Below are 17,457 nucleotides of genomic sequence, written 5' to 3'. Positions count from 1 at the left end.
AAAGGAGTGGCTCAAGAAGAAGCTCATTAAGGTCCTGGAGTGGCCTAGCCAGTCTCCAGACCTTAATCCCATAGAAAATCTGTGGAGGCAGCTGAAGGTTCGAGTTGCCAAACGTCAGCCTCGAAACCTTAATGACTTGGAGAAGATCTGCAAAGGACAAAATCCCTCCTGAGATGTGTGCAAACCTGGTGGCCAACTACAAGAAACGTCTGACCTCTGTGATTGCCAACAAGGGTTTTACCACCAAGTATAAGTCATGTTTTGCAGAGGGATCAAATACTTATTTCCCTCATTAAAATGCAAATCAATTTATAACATTTTTGACATGTGTTTTTCTGGATTTTTTTTGCTGTTATTCTGTCTCTCACTGTTCAAGTAAACCTACCATTAAAATGATAGACTGATCATGTCTTTGTCAGTGGGCAAACGTACAAAATCAGCAGGGGATCAAATACTTTTTTCCCTCACTGTATGTTGAAGATTTAAAGTGGGGACTCTTGCTTCGCAAGCCCCATTAATTATGAAAGTCAATTTTTTATTTTTTATTTTGAGCACGGCCAGAAAGGAAAACAAAGAAAACACATAAAAATAGGTAAAACAGTGAAAATCTTTATTTACTACCAAAGATCCTAACAAATCACAGTGTCAGAGGAGAAAAGTTACATAAGTTTATTCCACATAATGCAAGGAGAGGTTTGTCATAAAATTCAACATTACTAAATGAAAATGTTTGTGAGCAAGATATGCTACTGCTGGCTTGTGCCTTTGTGGAGCATTGAGACATATAAGAAAGCGTTGAAAGTCTGAAACAAGATAAATCTTATTATTAAAATAACACACACAAACGAAAACTCACAGTGTATATATATTTTCACATCTCTCACGAGAAAGAAATCCTCACAGTTTAACATCATAGCTCAGTTTATAGATTTTATTATAAACTTTATTTTAAACTTTTAAACTTTATTTTACAAACTGTTCTGTATGACCATGTTATTACTGTTATTAAAATTGAATTTACTGTCTATCAAAACCTTAAATGATAAATGTGTGTATTTGGTTGTTGTTTTAACACTAAATATCATATGTTCAAAGTGTACCAAATATTTTTATACACACAAACTGTAACACAATGACACAAAGTGTTGACATAAAACATTTCAAATGAAGAATTATGTCGAAATTAACCATTAAAGAAAAAATACATCAAATTTGATTTTATATCCTGAGTTCTGTTGAAAACATTTGTATAAAATTATATTTGGGTGAAAATGTAAGCATTCCAAATTTCCACAAGAAATGTCACTGAAATTTGTAGAAAAAAAACAAACATAGCTTGCTTAAAAAAAGATTGTTATAAGATTATTAAAGGGGAGATGTTATATTGTTTTTGTGCATCTCTGAGCAATGTTCTATCGATTCCCGGGGTCATTTAATGTTTTCATATGTATCTGCACTATTGCAGATATCAATATTTCATATTTTCTAAGATATTCCTGATTGAGCATGGAGCCAGGTGGCCCAAAATATGTTCTTAATGACGATTAGTGCTAGTGTGTCCCGATGTAACTAAATTCGTATTAAAAAATATATTCATTTCTTTATAGACTTCTTGAGTCTTACTTGAGGAGACACCGTTTGGCATTCTGAAGTTAGGATTATTTTGAGGGAATAAATGTTGTTTTAGACGATTATGGGAAGCAGTATTTTGAGGGAATAAATATTATCTTATCAGATCATGACCAAATTGTGATTACAAAAAAATAGAACAGACTTTTAGTTGTGCTGTTAGAAACTGCAACAGAAACAGTTAAAAACTGCTATACATTTATCAGAAAACGACTGAAACACATCGTGTTACAAGCCACTAAGGTAAAAAAAAAAAAACTGTTCACAGATTTGTACTTAAAATGCTAAATATATGTACAATATGAAAAGGTATCAAATATACTGCATATCGACTTTCAGAAAAATTACAGAAAACTGTGAAGTGAGTTTATTTATTTATTTTATTTTATTTTAACTTACAAATAGATAGAAGAAAATGATCTTCACTAAATAGATGCATATTTTTTTTAAACTGAACAAAAAAACACAGTCTAAGTTCTGCTGCGGCGCTTGGATCTGCCAACAGGTGTTGGTTCCATGCTTTTTCTCTTCCGGAGATTTCTCTTTTCCACAGGGCTCTCTTCCTGCTCTTCATCTGATGAAAGCATGCCCACCTCAGGCTCGACCTTCTCAGGTGTAACTATTTTGCTGCTTCTTGTGGATGTATGCTGTGGTGTGGGTGTGGCCATGGGTGTGGTTATGGGCATGGCAGTTAGCCTCACTCTTAGAACTCTCGTTACCTCAGGCTGCTTCTCCGTCTCAACGATAGCACCCTCCTCTTTTTCTTTTCCCTCCTCCTCTACTACGCTTTCCTCTTCTGTCACTACGTTATCCTCCCCTTCTTCCACTGTGGGTTCATTTCCTGTTTCCTCCTCCTCTGCATCCTGTTCCTTATAATCCACAGAGGACTTGCTTCGTGTGGACTTTCGTTTGGGTGTGGCTGCTGCGACTGTTTTTGTCCTGCTCCTCTTAGCTCTAGTTTCCACAACTGGAGGAACTTTCACAACCTCCTCAAGGCTCTCTGCTTCCACTTCCTCTTCCTCTTGGCTTGTTGTTGTTGTGGCCTTCTCATCCTCTTCCTCAACAGCTTTGTCCTGGACATTGTCTTCTACTTCCTCTGTAGTTTCTTCTGTTTTCTCTGCCTCTTCCGCTTCAACCGCTGGAGTTTCTCCCTCCTCTTCCTCTGAAGCTTTACCATCTACTCCCTCTACTTCATCTTGAGAAGCAGCAAGAGTCGCTGTTGCCTCGTCAGTATTTTCCTCCACATTGGTGGTGTCTCCTTCCTCCTTCTTCTCTACCGCTTTAGCCGTTTCTTCGTCAGCTCCCTTTTCTTCTTCTTCTGTTTCAGCAGTGTTCTCTACTTCTTCCTTCCCCTCTGTTTGCTCTGCCACCTCCTCTGGCTGCTGTGTGATGGCTTCTTCCTCTTTTGTCTCTGCTGACTCTTCAACCTTTTCTTCTTCCTCCTCCATCGCAACATCTGCCTCTGTCTTATTCTCCTCAACCTCAACCACCTTTTTCTCCTCCACTGCGTTTTCCTCCTCTACCTTTTCCTCCTCGTTCGCCTCTTCCTCTTCTTCAGGTTCTTTGCGGGCTCGTTTGGATTTGCGTCTGTGTGTGACAGGGGCAGATCTCCTTCCTCTCCTCAGAACTTTGGCTTCCACTACCGGTGCCTCATCTTCCTCAGCTGCCGCCTCCTTTTCCTCCACAGCTTCCGGCACATGTTCAGCCACCTCCTCTACTTTTTCTTCCTCCTCCTTCTCATTTTCCTCGGCTTGCTTGCCTCTTGGTGTGAACCTACGTTTTGGAGGATTAACAGGAGTGCTTTTTTCCCTTCTCCTCGGGACTCTTGTTTCTACAACTGGAGCCTCCTCTTCCTCCTCAGGTTGTGAGGTCTTCTTTTCCTCAACTGGCTTTTCTACCACTTCATCTGCAACACTTTCCACAACTGGAGCCTCTTCTTCCACAGCTGGCTTTTCTTCCTCCTCCTCTTCCTCAGCTTGTTTGCATCTTCGGGTGGACTTGCGTTTTGGAGGAGTAACTGGAACACTTTTTCTTCCTCTCCTCAGGACTCTTGTTTCTACAACTGGAGCCTCTTCTTCCTCCTCAGGTGGTGGAGTCTTCTCTTCTTCCTCAGCAAGTTCCTCAACTGGCTTTACTACCACTTCATATGCAACACTTTCAACTGCTGTTGCCTCCTCCACTTGTTCTGCCTCTTTACCTACATCTGCTAGTTTTTCTACATCCATTTCAACAATTTCTTCCTCTTCTGCAACACTCTTCTCTTCTACTGGTGCAGTTTCAGCTTCTGCTTCCTTCTCTTCTTCAACCTTTTCCTCATTTTCAGGTGTTTTTTCTTCCACCTTTTCTTCCACAGTAGCAGTTTCAGCTGCAAATTCCTCAATATTTTCTTCTTCCACCGTTTTCTCCTCCTGAGTTGTTTGTCCCTCCACCACCTTTTGTTCGGCAACATTCTCCTCTTTCACTGGTGCAGTTTCAGCTTCTACTTTGTCCACTGCTTTTTCTTCCTCCACAGCTTCCTGAACAGGTGCAACCACCTCCTCCATCTTTTGCTCATCTACCATTTCTGCTTCCACCTCCTCTTCCTTCTCCTCCTCAGGTTGTTTGCGGGCTCGTGTGGATTTGCTTCCGGGTGTGGCAGGGGCAGGAGCAGAAACTCTGCCTCTGCTTCCTCTCCTCAGAACTCTGGTTCCCACTACTGGTGCCTTTTCTTCCACAGCTGGCTCTTCCTCCGCGTGTTTGCCTCTTCTTGTGGACTTGCGCTTTGGAGTCGGAGTAGCTGGAACACTTTTTCTTCCTCTCCTCAAAACTCTTGTTTCTACAACTGGAGCATCCTCTTCCTCCACTACTGGAGCTTGCTCTTCCTCCTCGGGCGGTGAAGTCTTCTCCTCTTCCTCAAATGGCTTTGCTTCCTCTTTCTCCTCCACTTTTTCTGCCTCTTCTATCACAGCAACTTCCTCAGCTAGTTGTTCTACAGCTAGTTCAATAACTATTTCTTCTTTCTTCTCTTCCTCAACTTTTTCCTCTTCCTTTTCTTCCTCTGTGGTTGTTGCTTCCTCCTCCATCTTTTCTTCCACACTAATAGTTTCAGCTGCGGCGTCCTCAATCTTTTCTTCTTCCACTCTCTCCGCTTCCTTCTCTTCCTCCACCTTTACCTCTTCCTCAGTTGTTGCTTCTTCATTCACATTTTCTTCTGCAACACTCTCCTCCTCCACTGTTGCAGTTTCAGGTGCAGCTTCAGCTTCCTCTTCCTTCTCTTCCCCCACCTTTCCCTCTTCCTCAGATATGGCTTCCTCTGTCACCTTTTCTTCCCCCACACTCTCCACTGTTGCAGCTTCCTCCACCATGTCCTCTTTATCCATTAGTGTTGCTTTCTCCTCTGCCTTTTCCTCTTCCACTGGTTTTACTTCCTCCTTTTCATCCACAGCGTCCCACACAGATTCAGCCACCTCCTCCTCTTCAGGTTCTTTGCTGGCACGTGTGGATTTGCGTCTAGGTGTTGCAGGGGCAGGAGCAGAAGCAGATTTCCTTCCTCTCCTCAGAACTCTTGCTTCCACTACTGGTGCCTCTTCTTCTTCCTCAGCTGCCTCTTTTTCCTCTGGCTCCTCCATATTCTCCTCTTCCTCGGGCTGTTTGCCTCTTCTTGTGGACTTGCGTTTTGGAGTCGGGGTAGCTGGAACACTTTTTCTTCCTCTCCTCAGGACTCTTGTTTCTACAACTGGAGCCTCCTCTTCTTCCTCAGGTGGCGAGATCTCCACTTCCACAGCAGGTTCCTCAACTGTTGGCTGCTCCTCTTCCACTGTCTCCTCCTCAGCCTCAACAGGTTTTGTGAGACGAGTGGATCTTGGTCTCTCTCTTCTTTTCTTTTCCTCTTCGGCTGTTTCTTCTTCGTTCTCTTCTTCATCTTCATTGATTCCTGCCACCTCCTCTTTTAGAGCCTCCTCCTCCACCTCCTCTATCTGTGAGGCCACATTTTCATCCTCCACTTGTGGTTGCAAGGTTTTCTTCAGGTCCACCAGCACCACAGTGGCTTTCTGAAGCTTGAGTGTCTGTGTTGCAACAGTCTTTCCAATCTCCTCGCCAAGCGCAGGCTCTACTGCCGTGTCCGCCGTGGCTGTGTGAACGACATCCTGTCAAATATAGAAGGAAAAAAAAGAGTGTGTCACTTAAGTCTCCTTACTCCTGGGCACTTGAAAAACAAAGATTAATTGTTTACCAATATCATATACATTAGGGATGTGTCAAATTGACTTTTCTTTTTTTTAAACGTTTAAGCGGACATTTATTTGATCGTTTGTTTTCTGAAAATTCCATGTGAATTCACAATGCAGATGGTCTGCATCGCGCTTTCCGCTGAGAGAGAACATTTGATCATTTATACTGCTGATGCTCTTTGCTTTTCACGAGAGTGGCGCGTGTAGCTTGTTGTTGTTGTCGTCCAATCACAAGTCATCAAACCGGCACTAGGCAACATAGAGCTACAGCCTCAGAGTGGAAAGTTATCAGGAGATTGGAAAGTTATCAGGAGATTGGAAAGTTGTCAGGAGATGTGGAAAGTTATCAGGAGATTGGAAAGTTATCAGGAGATTGGAAAGTTATCAGGAGATTGGAAAGTTATCAGGAGATTGGAAAGTTGTCAGGAGATGTGGAAAGTTATCAGGAGATTGGGAAGTTATCAGGAGATGTGGAAAGTTATCAGGAGATGTGGAAAGTTATCAGGAGATTGGAAAGGTATCAGGAGATTGGAAAGTTATCAGTCTAATCAATGGAAGATGGAATTAAAATGACAGAACTACAAGTTAAAGAAGAGCCAACACAAAGAGCCAACAGGTAGGCTGCTACTTAATATTCTGAATGGAGTTGTTGTTATTTACTGTAGGATTCTCAAGGGGCTAAAGCGCACAGTTAAGGTTATGTAGCTAGTCTTAATTAGCCTAGTTAGCTGGATAGCTAGCTTAACTAGCTTCTCTAGGTTTGACGCAGTCAAGACAGGTACTATGTAATCAGATGAGATGATAAATAACTAGCAATAGGTTAGTCTACCGGCGCGAGTCGACTTGGTTGCTATCTCTCTTCCCATCCCTGCTCCCCTCGTCACTTTTGAGCTGAAGCTCTGCTTCGGGCCTCTCGCCGCTCCCTCACGCATTACAGCTCCGGTTAATCCCTGCTTCGGGCCTCTCGCCGCTCCCTCACGCATTACAGCTCCGGTTAATCCCTGCTTCGGGCCTCTCGCGCTCCCTCACGCATTACAGCTCCGGTTAATAAAGTAGCTAAAAAAAACGGGCTTTTTGTCTCCTCCTACTAACGTTACAGCATAGTTGCATTAGGTATTTGTTTCATTTACATTTTCAATTCATGATGATGATCGGGACAAGTTAGTGGTTGTTTTGTGATAACTGCACTGTGATTAGAATTTTGTGAGGAAAATAATAACATTGTTTATCGGTTAGGGAGTTTGTCTTAACATTAAGGATCCCCAATTTCTTTGAAACGTTTTAACGTTTAAATGTAGTATACGTACCTCAGCTAACTCTTCTTTGTCGGATTCAGCAACAGCAGCAACTTCTTTATTCTCTTGTTGATGCTCTGCAACTGGCTTCTCTTTGGGAGTCTCCACCTCTGCTTCAATATCCTCAATCCTAAACCACACAGACATGCCAAAGTGAATCACCTTCATTTGTACAATAGCTTTTTAACTGTTCATGTGTTTTACCGTATTCCATGAACACTTGAAACAAAGCAATATTCCCATTCTCTGTTACCTGATGACTTTCTCTGATGTGCGTTCCTCAGGCTGCTTCTCCGTCTCCTCAATGATAGCATCCTCAGACACCTCCTCTTTTCCTGTTTCCTCCTCCTCTGCATCCTGTTCCTTATAATCCACAGAGGACTTGCTTCGTGTGGACTTTCGTTTGGGTGTGGCTGCTGCGACTGTTTTTGTCCTGCTCCTCTTAGCTCTAGTTTCCACAACTGGAGGAACTTCCACAACCTCCTCAAGGCTCTCTGCTTCCACTTCCTCTTCCTCTTGGCTTGTTGTTGTTGTGGCCTTCTCATCCTCTTCCTCAACAGCTTTTTCCTGGACTTTGTCGTCTACTACCTCCTCTGTCGTTTCATCTGTTTTCTCTGCCTCTTCTGCTTCAACAACAGTTGGAGGTGTTGCAGGGGCAGGAACAGGGGCAGATTTCCTTTCTCTCCTCAGAACTACTGGTGCCTCTTCTTCTTCCTCAGCTGCCTCTTCATCAGCTACGTCTTCCTCCTCCTCCTCATGCTGTTTGCCTCTTCTTGTGGACTTGCGTTTTGGAGTCGAAGTAACTGGAACACTTTTTCTTCCTCTCCTCAGGACTCTTGTTTCTACAACTGGAGCCTCTTCTTCCTCTTCAGGTGGTGAGATCTTCTCCTCTTCCTCAGCAGGTTCCTCAACTGCTGGCTGCTCCTCTTCCTCCGTCTCCTCCTCAGCCTCAACAGATTTTGTGAGACGAGTGGATCTTGGTCTCTCTCTTCTTTTCTTTTCCTCAGAGGGTTCTTCGGCTGTTTCTTCTTTGTTCTCTTCTTCGTCTTCATTGGTTCCTGCCACCTCCTCTTTTAGAGCCTCCTCCTCATCCTCCTCCACCTCTATCTCTGTGGCCACATTTTCATCCTCCACTTGTGGGCGCGAGGTCTTTTTCAGGTCCACCAGCACCACAGTGGCTTTCTGAAGCTTGAGTGTCTGTGTTGTAATAGTCTTTCCAATCTCCTTTTCTTCCTCTACCCTTTTCTCTTCCTGAATTGTTTCTCCCTCCACCACCTTTTCTTCTGCAACACTCTCCTCCTCCACTGGTACACTTTCAGCTGCAGCTTCAGCTTCCTCTTCCTTCTCTTCCTCCACCTTTCCCTCTTCCTCTGTTCTGGCTTCCTCTGTCACCTTCTCTTCCCCCACACACTCCACCGTTGCAGCTGCTGCTTCATCCACTGCTTTTTCTTTCTCCACCTTTTCTTCCAAAGCTTCCTGAACAGGTTCAGCCAACTCCTCTTCCTTCTCCTCCTCTTCCTCAGGCTGTTTGCAGGCTTGTGTGGATTTGCTTCTGGGTGTGGCAGGAGCAGGGGCAAGATCAGAAAATCTGCCTCTGGTATCTCTCTTCAGAACTATGTTTTCCACTACTGGTGCATCTTCTTCTTCCTCAGTTGGCTCTTCCTCCCCCTCCTTCTCTTCTTGTGGTTGTTTGCCTCTTCGTGTGGACTTGCGTGTCGGAGTAGCTGAAACACTTTTTCTTCCTCTCCTGAGGACACTTGTTTCTACAACTGGAGCCTCTTCTTCCTCTTCAGGTGGTGAGATCTTCTCCTCTTCCTCAGCAGGTTCCTCAACTGCTGGCTGCTCCTCTTCCTCCGTCTCCTCCTCAGCCTCAACAGGTTTTGTGAGACGAGTGGATCTTGGTCTCTCTCTTCTTTTATTGTCCTCAGAGGGATCTTCGGCTGTTTCTTCTTCGTCTTCATTGGTTCCTGCCACCTCCTTTGGAGCCTCGTTCACCTCCTCCACCTCCTCGATCTCTGAGGCCACATTTTCTACCTCCACTTGTGGTTGCAAGGTTTTCTTCAGGTCCACTAGCACCACAGTGGTCTTCTGAAGCTTGAGTGTCTGTGTTGTAACAGTTTCTCCAATCTCCTCTCCGAGCTCAGGCTCTACTGCTGGGTCATCCATGGCTGTGTCAACGACATCCTGTCAATTATTTTTTTAAAGAGAGTGTGTCACTTAAGATTCCTTACTCCTGGGACACTTGAAAAACAAAATATGAATTGTTTACGAATCGTATGACACGTATACGTACCTCAGCTAACTCTTCTTTGTCGGATTCAGCAACAGCAGCAACTTCTTTATTCTCTTGTTGATGCTCTGCAACTGGCTTCTCTTTGGGAGTCTCCACCTCTGCTTCAATATCCTCAATCCTAAACCACACAGACATGCCAAAGTGAATCACCTTCATTTGGACAATAGCTTTTTAACTGTTCATATGTTTTACTGTATTCCATGAACACTTGAAACAAAGCGATATTCCCATTCTCTGTTACCTGATGACGTTCTCTGATGTGCTTTCCTCAGGCTGCTTCTCCGTCTCCTCAATGATAGCATCCTCAGACACCTCCTCTTTTTCTGTTTCCTCCTCCTCTGCATCCTGTTCCTTATAATCCACAGAGGACTTGCTTCGTGTGGACTTTCGTTTGGGTGTGGCTGCTGCGACTGTTTTTGTCCTGCTCCTCTTAGCTCTAGTTTCCACAACTGGAGGAACTTCCACAACCTCATCAAGGCTCTCTGCTTCCACTTCCTCTTCATCTTGGCTTGTTGTTGTTGTGGCCTTCTCTTCCTCTTCCTCAACAGCTTTTTCCTGGACTTTGTCGTCTACTACCTCCTCTGTCGTTTCATCTGTTTTCTCTGCCTCTTCTGCTTCAACAACAGTTGGAGGTGTTGCAGGGGCAGGAACAGGGGCAGATTTCCTTTCTCTCCTCAGAACTACTGGTGCATCTTCTTCTTCCTCAGCTGCCTCTTCATCAGCTACCTCTTCCTCCTCCTCCTCATGCTGTTTGCCTCTTCTTGTGGACTTGCGTTTTGGAGTCGAAGTAACTGGAACACTTTTTCTTCCTCTCCTCAGGACTCTTGTTTCTACAACTGGAGCCTCTTCTTCCTCTTCAGGTGGTGAGATCTTCTCCTCTTCCTCAGCAGGTTCCTCAACTGCTGGCTGCTCCTCTTCCTCCGTCTCCTCCTCAGCCTCAACAGGTTTTGTGAGACGAGTGGATCTTGGTCTCTCTCTTCTTTTCTTTTCCTCAGAGGGTTCTTCGGCTGTTTCTTCTTCGTCTTCATTGGTTCCTGCCACCTCCTTTGGAGCCTCGTTCACCTCCTCCACCTCCTCGATCTCTGAGGCCACATTTTCTACCTCCACTTGTGGTTGCAAGGTTTTCTTCAGGTCCACTAGCACCACAGTGGTCTTCTGAAGCTTGAGTGTCTGTGTTGTAACAGTTTCTCCAATCTCCTCTCCGAGCTCAGGCTCTACTGCTGGGTCATCCATGGCTGTGTCAACGACATCCTGTCAATTATTTTTTTAAAGAGAGTGTGTCACTTAAGATTCCTTACTCTTGGGACACTTGAAAAACAAAATATGAATTGTTTACGAATCGTATGACTCGTATACAGTGGGGAAAAAAAGTATTTAGTCAGCCACCAATTGTGCAAGTTCTCCCACTTAAAAAGATGAGAGAGGCCTGTAATTTTCATCATAGGTACACGTCAACTATGACAGACAAATTGAGAAAAAAAAATCCAGAAAATCCCATTGTAGGATTTTTAATGAATTTATTTGCAAATTATGGTGGAAAATAAGTATTTGGTCACCTACAAACAAGCAAGATTTCTGGCTCTCACAGACCTGTAACTTCTTCTTTAAGAGGCTCCTCTGTCCTCCACTCGTTACCTGTATTAATGGCACCTGTTTGAACTTGTTATCAGTATAAAGACACCTGTCCACAACCTCAAACAGTCACACTCCAAACTTCACAATGGCCAAGACCAAAGAGCTGTCAAAGGACACCAAAAACAAAATTGTAGACCTGCACCAGGCTGGGAAGACTGAATCTGCAATAGGTAAGCAGCTTGGTTTGAAGAAATCAACTGTGAAAGCAATTATTAGGAAATGGAAGACATACAAGACCACTGATAATCTCCCTCGATCTGGGGCTCCACGCAAGATCTCACCCCGTGGGGTCAAAATGATCACAAGAACGGTGAGCAAAAATCCCAGAACCACACGGGGGGACCTAGTGAATGACCTGCTGAGAGCTGGGACCAAAGTAACAAAGCCAACCATCAGTAACACACTACGCCGCCAGGGACTCAAATCCTGCAGTGCGAGACATGTCCCCCTGCTTAAGCCAGTACATGTCAGGCCCGTCTGAAGTGCATTTGGATGATCCAGAAGAGGATTGGGAGAATGTCATATGGTCAGATGAAACCAAAATATAACTTTTTGGTAAAAACTCAACTCGTCATGTTTGGAGGACAAAGAATGCTGAGTTGCATCCAAAGAACACCATACCTACTGTGAAGCATGGGGTTGGAAACATCATGCTTTGGGGCTGTTTTTCTGCAAAGGGACCAGGACGACTGATCCGTGTAAAGGAAAGAATGAATGGGGCCATGTATCGTGAGATTTTGAGTGAAACCCTCCTTCCATCAGCAAGGGCATTGAAGATGAAACGTGACTGGGTCTTTCAGCATGACAATGATCCCAAACACACCGCCGGGCAACGAAGGAGTGGCTTCGTAAGAAGCATTTCAAGGTCCTGGAGTGGCCTAGCCAGTCTCCAGATCTCAACCCCATAGAAAATCTTTGGAGGGAGTTGAAAGTCTGTGTTGCTCCAGCGACAGCCCCAAAACATCACTGCTCTAGAGGAGATCTGCATGGAGGAATGGGCCAAAATACCAGCAACAGTGTGTGAAAACCTTGTGAAGACTTACAAAAAACGTTTGACCTGTGTCATTGCTAACAAAGGGTATATAACAAAGTATTGAGAAACTTTTGTTATTGACCAAATACTTATTTTCCACCATCATATGCCAATAAATTCATTAAAAATCCTACAATGTGATTTTCTGGAAAAAAAAATTCTCATTTTGTCTGTCATAGTTGACGTGTACCTATGATGAAAATTACAGGCCTCTCTCATCTTCTTAAGTGGGAGAACTTGCACAATTGGTGGCTGACTAAATACTTTTTTTCCCCACTGTACGTACCTCAGCTAACTCTTCTTTGTCGGATTCAGCAACAGCAGCAACTTCTTTATTCTCTTGTTGATGCTCTGCAACTGGCTTCTCTTTGGGAGTCTCCACCTCTGCTTCAATATCCTCAATCCTAAACCACACAGACATGCCAAATTGAATCACCTTCATTTGGACAATAGCTTTTTAACTGTTCATGTGTTTTACTGTATTCCATGAACACTTGAAACAAAGCGATATTCCCATTCTCTGTTACCTGATGACTTTCTCTGATTTGCTTTCCTCTAAGATCTTCTTGCGTTTGAGGCCACTGCTCCTGCCTCGGGTTGTAACCGGCGTTTCTTCATTCCCTGAAAACATTCACCACAGTCGGCATTAGGAAGAGAAAGTCTATTGTTAGATATTGTATGTTATCACGAAGATGAACATGAAACAACCAATACTTGCCGTTTGTCACTTTGACCAGTGTAACTTCCTCCTATGAACAAAGAAATGTGATTGTAGACCATGTGTTATTAACATTTAAGTCATTTAGCAGACGCTCTTATCCAGAGCGAATTACATTATTTTTTTACTTTTCATACTGGCCCCCCGTGGGAATTGAACCCACAACCCTGGCATTGCAAACGCCATGCTCTACCAACTGAACTACATCCCTGCCGGCCATTCCCTCCCCTACCCTGGACCAATTGTGCGCCGCCCCATAGGTCTCCCGGTCGCGGCCGGCTACGACAGAGCCTGGATTTGAACCAGGATCTCTAGTGGCACAGCTAGCACTGCGATGCAGTGCCTTAGACCACTGCGCCACTCGGGGAGTGAATAAGGTATAATTAAGAGTGAATAAGGTATAATTTTATGAAAGAAAAACATAATTACATTGTACACATTGATGTAGTGGTAAAAAATAGGTGGGTAAACTCGGATCACCGGTCGCAGTAAAAAATGTATGCTCCCTATACTTTCAATGCATTTTCCCCCAAAAGGTGGGTAAACTGTCTTGCAAAAAAATGGTGGGTAAACTGCGTTTACCGGCATTTACCCTCCACTACACCAACTGATTGTACATAGGTAAATAATACAATACAAAAGTTCATATGGAACAATATACAGATTATGCATGACACATACCATACTTATTTATAGGGCTGGGCGATTTCACAATATCCTTTCATATTTTTAAGGTATGACGGTATTTGACGTATTTTATGTTTTTGAATAATAAAAGTTCTAAGTATGCATTTGCATCTGGGTTAAATAAATCACAATTAAAGAAGATATCAGATTTGGAAATGTTGTTAACTATGTTTGAGTGTTCTCAACAAACACTCTTTTCAGACTAGGTAGCTATTACTCTTTCCAAAGTCAAGACAGAACTTAATTTATTGATAAGACAGAGCAGAATTAGACTCAACCATTGCATCCATGGGAATCGTCCCAGTCGTTTACTGGCCAACAAGCTACGCAGTAATGTTCAATTAGCTGATATAGCAACTATTGAATCTGAAACAGGGGAATTACTATCAGAACCCAAATTAATCAATCAAAGATTCTCCCACTATAAAGAACTGTACACCTCTGATTTGTAAAGCCACACCAAGCAAGACTAAGTCCTTTCTAAAATAATTAAGAACTCCTCTTCTCTCAACAGAGGAAGCCACCTCACTGGGAGCCCAAATCTCTCTCAATTAACTCAAAAGGGTATTGGATAGCATGAATAACGGCAAATCACCTGGATGGGACGGTATTCCTCCTGAGGTCTTTTTAAAGCTCGAAATGATTAATACAGCCGTTCACAAAGGTTCATTTGGGAGAGATGTAAATGCAGCACTAATTTCGCTTTTATTTATAAAAGGTAAGGATGCCACCCAGAGTGCTCACCATCTTTGATGAACACCGATATTATTATTATTATATTTTATTTTTTTATGTTGTCGTCCCGTCTCGAGACTTAATTACCGAAATTGGTCCACACGGACCCAAGCGGGTTTGTTAAAAAAGCGTTTATCCTTGGATAACCTCTGTTGGCTATTACATCTCTTAGATGCTTCATCAGAAACACCAGCTCCTTGGCCTGCATTATCTCTATGCAGAGTACGTTTTTGATAGACTAGAATAGACATATATCTGGTCTATCTTGGAACATATGGGCATTGGTTCCAATTTCATTAGTATGATTATATTATATGCCAATCCCTCAGCCATAGTTATAACAAGCAATATCTGCTCTGCTCCGTTCAGAATCACTAGAAGCAGCAGACAAGGCGATCCAACTTCACCTTTTCTATTCTTGTTATCCCCTGGCCCAGGCAATTCCTCAATCGAAGGAAATAACACCAATCTACAGATCACTTCATCTCATTATACGCACACGATATTTTACTATATCTAGACAATGTATCTCAATCGCTCCCAAACGCATTGAAGATCATAGATAAATCCGGCTTAATCTCAAGCTATAAAATGTATTTAACCAAATCAGCCCTACTGCCTCTCAAGACTCGGATGGAGGACTCCATCTCTACTAGCGCTGGGTTGTATACCGTATTTTACTATACAACCCCCCTTAAAAAAAAAAAAAGACAAAACAAAATAAAAAAAGTTGGTCACAAAAAATTAAACAAAAAGTTCTAAATATGCTTTATGAGTAGTTCATGACCCTAGGGTGGCAACAATCAGGCTTTCTCCTTTCTGATTGTTTTATACTGTTCAATCCAACTTCAAACAAAAAAAGAAACATTTTCATGAATTTCTGCATTTCATGCACTATTGTTGTCATTGTGCCACACAGGGCTGCATTATATGGGCAAACAAATATAGGCCTAGGTAATTGTGAACTGTTGGAATCATGGAAATAAAATGATTATTCTAATTCTATAGTATTAATATAGTGGGCAGCACCTTGAATACATTGTTGTTTGACATGACAACAAATTAATAAGCCAGGGAGGAATTATTGACAGGGTAGGAACCAAAGTGTTGGTCTGTGTTTCCAGGTGACCCTAATTAGATGTTGCATTACATGTTTCTTACCTCATGTAGCTAGCTAACATATTCATGTTTTACATATTCCTCTCTGATTTAGAAGATACCGTTGCACAAACAACATGCTAATCTTGGCCTACACCAGAACTGGTACCAGGCTGTATTAGATAGCTGTGTTTGCTCTGACTCAAAGTACATTTAGCAAGCTAGCTAGCCAGCTAACTAGTGATTAGCATTAGAGGCTAACAATATTTATTTTAGCCACAACTTTAATAAATAAAAGACAAACTAGCAGACAGTAAGATACACAAATTAATAGTGTCATTATAGAACACATGTCACCAACATCTTGTTGCATCAATCTGACCACGCAGGACTGCACTGCAGAGTGAACTGCAAGAAAGTGCTTGTGACTCCATGGTCGAGCAACTGTTCTCTCCTTGAGTGACAGGGGGCAGGACAGGGGGCGGGGCTTGCAGCAGGAGGAGAGGGAGAAAGACGTCTGAAACGGAGTCAACTATAAAAACTGATATTACACGTGCTGGAGTTGCGTATGACATTTAACAAACCAAACATTGATATACCATTATAGAAGGTGAAGTGAAAGCCCAAACTGGTCCATGCATCAATACCGGTATAAAGTAAATTACGGTATACCGCCCAGTCCTACTTATTTACATTCAATCTATTGTTAGATTTATAAAACATACCACAATTTCAACAGTGTACTCCATGGCTTCCTGTTCCTGTAGGTGTGAAGTCACTTCCTCCATGACCACCTCGTTTTCAGCCACGTCACGGTTCACTTCAGAGTGCTCCGTAAAAGACAGGTTCTTCGATAAGGCTGAGGGAAGAAGTTCCATCGTTTTAGTGATAATTGTCAATGTTTAAAGGCATACTGTGACAAGTCAATCTAACCACCTAAATACAGCAATCGAGACACTTAGGGGACCTTCACATCTTCCATTTGAAATCTGTGATAAACATACTGCTCGTGGCCATGGTATGGATCTTGTTGGCTATGTTGGTCCTCTGGCTGGGTCCTCCAATACTCTCCACCTCCCACAGTAGGTCTCTGTGGGCTGGGTACAGGCTCAGATACTTCCCACACACTGGAGAACAATACAGAGCAGTTGTTAGGAAAGTGGACTGGTAGGCTGGTGGCCGCAACTTAGGGAACTCTGTGTGAACATTCTATATCCAACAACTAGTAAAAAAAGGTTGATTACCTTTGTACATAGCTTTTGAAAGGGGGTATCTCAACCCAAGGCATTCCTCTTTGAAACTGTCAACAAAGTTCTCCAGCATCTGAAGACCCAGACCGTTGCCACGGTGACACTTCCTGACGAATATGGAATCCATGACAGGAATGTGATAGCGTTGGGTTAAGAAGGAACTGCACAAGCTGCCTATAGGGAAAACAAAATGGAGACGAGATGTCAACATAGCCAGACATACAGTATGTATAGAAGTACTGACAGCATACATACAGTATTTCTTTAGGTGAGTGAGACTTTTTAAAATATTTTTTTTAAATGTCATTTCTCAATCAAAGCTTGTACCGACAGATGTGACCTATTGAATATCATTGTAGAATAGGCCTATGCATAAAATGCATCCTCCAATTGCAACGTCTTCCTATACCCACACATATTGTCAGAAGACAATGTTTTATTTTTTATACCCTCATACACCAAGTTAGGCATATCTTAATTTCAAAATAGGCCATCAATGTCAATCGTGTATGATAATTCTTTACGTTTTACCTGGTGAAAATGTCCTAACTGCATGCCAATCATTTGATCTCAATCAGTTTCATGGGAATATGCGTTTAGATCTTCTTGAATTACTGTTTCGTGAGCTTAATTAAATCAAATCAAATCAAATCAAATTTTATTGGTCACATGCGCCGAATACAACAGGTGCAGACATTACAGTGAAATGCTTACTTACAGCCCTTAACCAACAGTGCATTTATTTTAAACAAAAAAAGTAAGAATAAAACAACAACAAAAAAAGTGTTGAGGAAAAAAGGAGCAGAAGTAAAATAAAGTGACAGTAGGGAGGCTATATATACAGTAAAATAAAGTGACAGTAGGGAGGCTACA

At 42.7% G+C, this 17,457-nt stretch overlaps 1 protein-coding gene across 1 annotated transcript in view; it reads right to left on the bottom strand.

Annotated features, from left to right (window-relative positions):
- Positions 1-589: 589 nt before the first annotated feature.
- Positions 590-17,457, bottom strand: part of LOC121530727 (titin) — a 52,179-nt gene continuing 35,311 nt past the window's right edge. Inside the window, exons 6-16 of the mRNA XM_041835926.2 lie at positions 16,579-16,758; positions 16,339-16,461; positions 16,060-16,193; positions 12,815-12,845; positions 12,624-12,717; positions 12,383-12,500; positions 9,670-10,679; positions 9,429-9,546; positions 7,389-9,319; positions 7,148-7,265; positions 590-5,756 (exon numbers count right to left, since the gene is read on the bottom strand). Coding sequence (XP_041691860.2) covers positions 2,100-5,756; positions 7,148-7,265; positions 7,389-9,319; positions 9,429-9,546; positions 9,670-10,679; positions 12,383-12,500; positions 12,624-12,717; positions 12,815-12,845; positions 16,060-16,193; positions 16,339-16,461; positions 16,579-16,758 — 7,514 coding nt within the window. The 3' untranslated portion in view covers positions 590-2,099. The remainder of the gene's footprint in view (positions 5,757-7,147; positions 7,266-7,388; positions 9,320-9,428; positions 9,547-9,669; positions 10,680-12,382; positions 12,501-12,623; positions 12,718-12,814; positions 12,846-16,059; positions 16,194-16,338; positions 16,462-16,578; positions 16,759-17,457) is intronic.

The sequence above is a fragment of the Coregonus clupeaformis genome, chromosome 18 (assembly GCF_020615455.1).
Source record: "Coregonus clupeaformis isolate EN_2021a chromosome 18, ASM2061545v1, whole genome shotgun sequence".
Lineage (NCBI taxonomy): Eukaryota > Metazoa > Chordata > Actinopteri > Salmoniformes > Salmonidae > Coregonus > Coregonus clupeaformis.
Note: the sequence above shows the minus strand (reverse complement) of the source record. Positions and strands in the feature narration are given on the sequence as shown.